Source organism: Sebastes fasciatus, chromosome 1, assembly GCF_043250625.1.
Source record: "Sebastes fasciatus isolate fSebFas1 chromosome 1, fSebFas1.pri, whole genome shotgun sequence".
Lineage (NCBI taxonomy): Eukaryota > Metazoa > Chordata > Actinopteri > Perciformes > Sebastidae > Sebastes > Sebastes fasciatus.
Genome location: NC_133795.1, coordinates 44,780,753 through 44,783,943, shown reverse-complemented (window position 1 = coordinate 44,783,943; position 3,191 = coordinate 44,780,753). Strand labels below are relative to the sequence as shown.

At 38.4% G+C, this 3,191-nt stretch overlaps 1 protein-coding gene across 1 annotated transcript in view; it reads right to left on the bottom strand.

Annotated features, from left to right (window-relative positions):
* Nucleotides 1-757: 757 nt before the first annotated feature.
* Nucleotides 758-3,191, bottom strand: part of LOC141771102 (high-affinity choline transporter 1-like) — a 5,401-nt gene continuing 2,967 nt past the window's right edge. Inside the window, exon 5 of the mRNA XM_074641445.1 lies at nt 758-883. Within this exon, the coding sequence (XP_074497546.1) occupies nt 758-883 (126 nt within the window). The remainder of the gene's footprint in view (nt 884-3,191) is intronic.

Below are 3,191 nucleotides of genomic sequence, written 5' to 3'. Positions count from 1 at the left end.
TGTTCCTTAAAGGGAGATTTGTCAAATATTTAATACTCTTATCAACATGGGAATGGACAAATATGCAGCTTTATCCAAATCTATGTATATATTTATTATTGGAAATCAATTAACAACACAAAACAATGACAAATATTGCCCAGAAACCTTGAAGTCTTGACTATGACTTGCCCAAAACTGCATGTGATTATCATAAAGTGGGCATGTCTGTAAAGGGGAGACTCATGGGTACACATAGAACCCACTTTCAATCACATATCTTGAGGTCAGAGGTCAAGGGACCCCTTTGAAAATGGCCATGCCAGTTATTCCTCGCCAAAATTTAGCGTAGGTTTGGAGCGTTATTTAGCCTCCTTCACGGCAAGATACTATGACATGGTTGGTACCAATGGATTCCTTAGGTTTTCTAGTTCCATACGATGCCAGTATCTTCAATCTAGCTTTAAAAATCACAAGTTGCATTAATGCATAAAGAAACTAAAAGATACCAAAGTGACAAGAGGGAAGAGGCTCCGATGTTAAGACGCAGTGCTTGCTCACAGCTGTTTGAGAGAAAGTTTTTTATTTTGTTTTACATAATTACTTTCTATCTGCAGAAAAGTGGGAGAAAAAATGTAATTCCTCAGTCTGATTAGATGAGAGGCTCTTTTTGTTCCTTCCCCACTGAGCGTTAAATTATCATCCTCTCCCTCTATACTGCCATTTGCTTCCCCTTGTCTCGCTTCCCACATCCACTAATTTTCTCTTACCACAGCGTCTACTCATTGTCACCACACTCTCCATCTCTTCCTCTCTGTCTCATTTCACTCCCACTTTCGGACTCCCTCTCTATCGCGACCCCCCTGTCCTTCTCTTCCCTCTCCTCCTCGCTCTCCATCTGGGCCTGTGGAGCAGCTTCACCACAGAACTCAATCCAGTAGAACAGACACACCCCGGTCTAATAAATCTATTGATGCCTGCTCTATTTAGCCCCGTCTCCTTTGTCACTTTTAGTGCACCGCCTTGCTTTGGTTTCAGTTATGCGCGTGTGTGAGTGTGTTCACCCAATTCGTTCCACCTCTTTGATCACAGCAGGTAAGTACAACGTTTCATGCTGAAAGACAGAGAAGCGCAGAAAAAAAGAAAAAGATGAAGGAATGTCTGGAATGCTAAAGGAAAGCTTTACTTTCTTTTGTCCTCTTTTCTTCTCTGTGTTAGTTTCTTTCTTTCTTACACAAAAACACACACCTTTTGTCTCTTTTCTCTTCTCTGCTCTCCTAACAGCAGTCAGTTTGCATTTAATAAATACACACGCTCAAGTGGAAGGCAAGCAGCAGTTTGGCATTCATGATTGTAACCATGACATCCAGGGTTCAACTCAGCAGTGGTGGAAAAAGTACTCAGATACTTGAATACAGTAAAAGTAACAATACCACACTGTAAAGTACTCTGTTACAATGAATGAATGAATCATTTATCTGCGTGTCTGGTCACTTACATAACCCATCTCTCATGGGATTATTTAGACACGTTAACAAACAACAAATCAAACATTACGGCATGTCAGCCCACCATCATCTGACAGTACAATACGCCAGCATCATCCAAACATAAACATCATCCAGACATACTGTAATTGTGAACATGAACCTCCCACAAATGATGCACCAAGATATATCCCACAATGGAAATACAACAAATAAACAGCCGCAGACATACAAACACAGCTCCCCCTAAGAACAAGACGCACAAATCCAAACAAGTCTGAGGAATTTATCCATCGTATGTTACTTTTCTCCTCCTATACCATGCTTTAGAAAGATATTCTCAAAATACAAAAACATTATCAAAAAGATCCAGTCTCCATACCTATCAAATTTAAATCAGGAACAATTAACTTTTTTAAATATTATTTGTCATAAATCATGATATCAAGGACAAAAGAAAATGAAATAAATTTTGTTCTCAATCTCATTTCGTTCACAATATTGACACAGTCTTTTGTCTTCAGTTGTATCTTCCTGTTTCAATATGTAGTGGTAATATACCACATCTTAACTGTGCACAAAGTGACCTCTGACTTTTAGGCAAATTATATTTAACATTTTATTTTACAAGTAAAGGTCCTACGTAAAAAATTCTACTTGAGTAAAAATAGTAGAGTATTACCAGCAAAATGTACTTAAAGTAGCAAAAGTAAAAGTCCTCAATATGCAAAATGACCCCTAACTTCAAGGTCCTGATTTTATTTACTTTATTTTATATACATAAGATAATAAGTTATTATTGTGTGCTGCAAGATTTAAAAAAAAGATACATTTTTGGGTGGACTTCAGGGTCTCTCCCAGGGACGTGGGCCTTTAATATATAACAATGCATCATATTTAATAAGTTGATCACATGTTTTGTTTGTAAAATCAAAGTAACTAGTAACTACAGGTACATGTAATGAAGTAAAAAGTACAATATTTCTCTCTGAGATGTAGTGGAGCAGAAGTATAAAGTAGCATAAAATGGAAATACTCAAGTAAAGCACAAATACCTCAAAATTGTTTACTTTCCACCACTGCAACTCAGCGTCACCGTTTCCATTTTGTTATCCTTAAAATAAACCATGTAATTAAGATTTCCTCAATGCTAAAATGACACACTGCTAAAGCTGTGATTCATGTTTGAAATTTTAACAAATAAGATGTAATATGACATGCACATTGAGCACCTTAATTACGGTGCTTTTTCCTCCATGAATTTAAGAATAGGTTTTTGAACAGACTGTTCTACATGGTTCGTCCCGGCACTGAATCATACCAGCTGAACAATAACCGCTCTGTCTGTCCATTTCTGGGGCTGCTAGATGCAATCTATCATCTACTGTACTCCGGGCGAGCCATTTGACGTCACAACCGGCATGTGTGTGACTGTGGGAGTGTGTGTGTGAGAGAGAGATGGTGCATTCGTTTGAAAAAGAGGGTTGTGTGGTGACTATGTTTTGTCAGCAGTCTCGGAGATGTTTCAGACTGTATAGTGTTTGTTTATGTAGTGTGTGTCTGTATGTGTTAATTTGGACGTATGCAAAATTGAGAGAGAGAGAGAGAGAGAGAGAGAGAGAGAGAGAGAGAGAGAGAGAGAGAGAGAGAGAGAGAGAGAGAGAGAGAGAGAGAGAGAGAGAGAGAGAGAGAGAGAGAGAGAGAGAGAGAGAGAGAGAGAGAGAG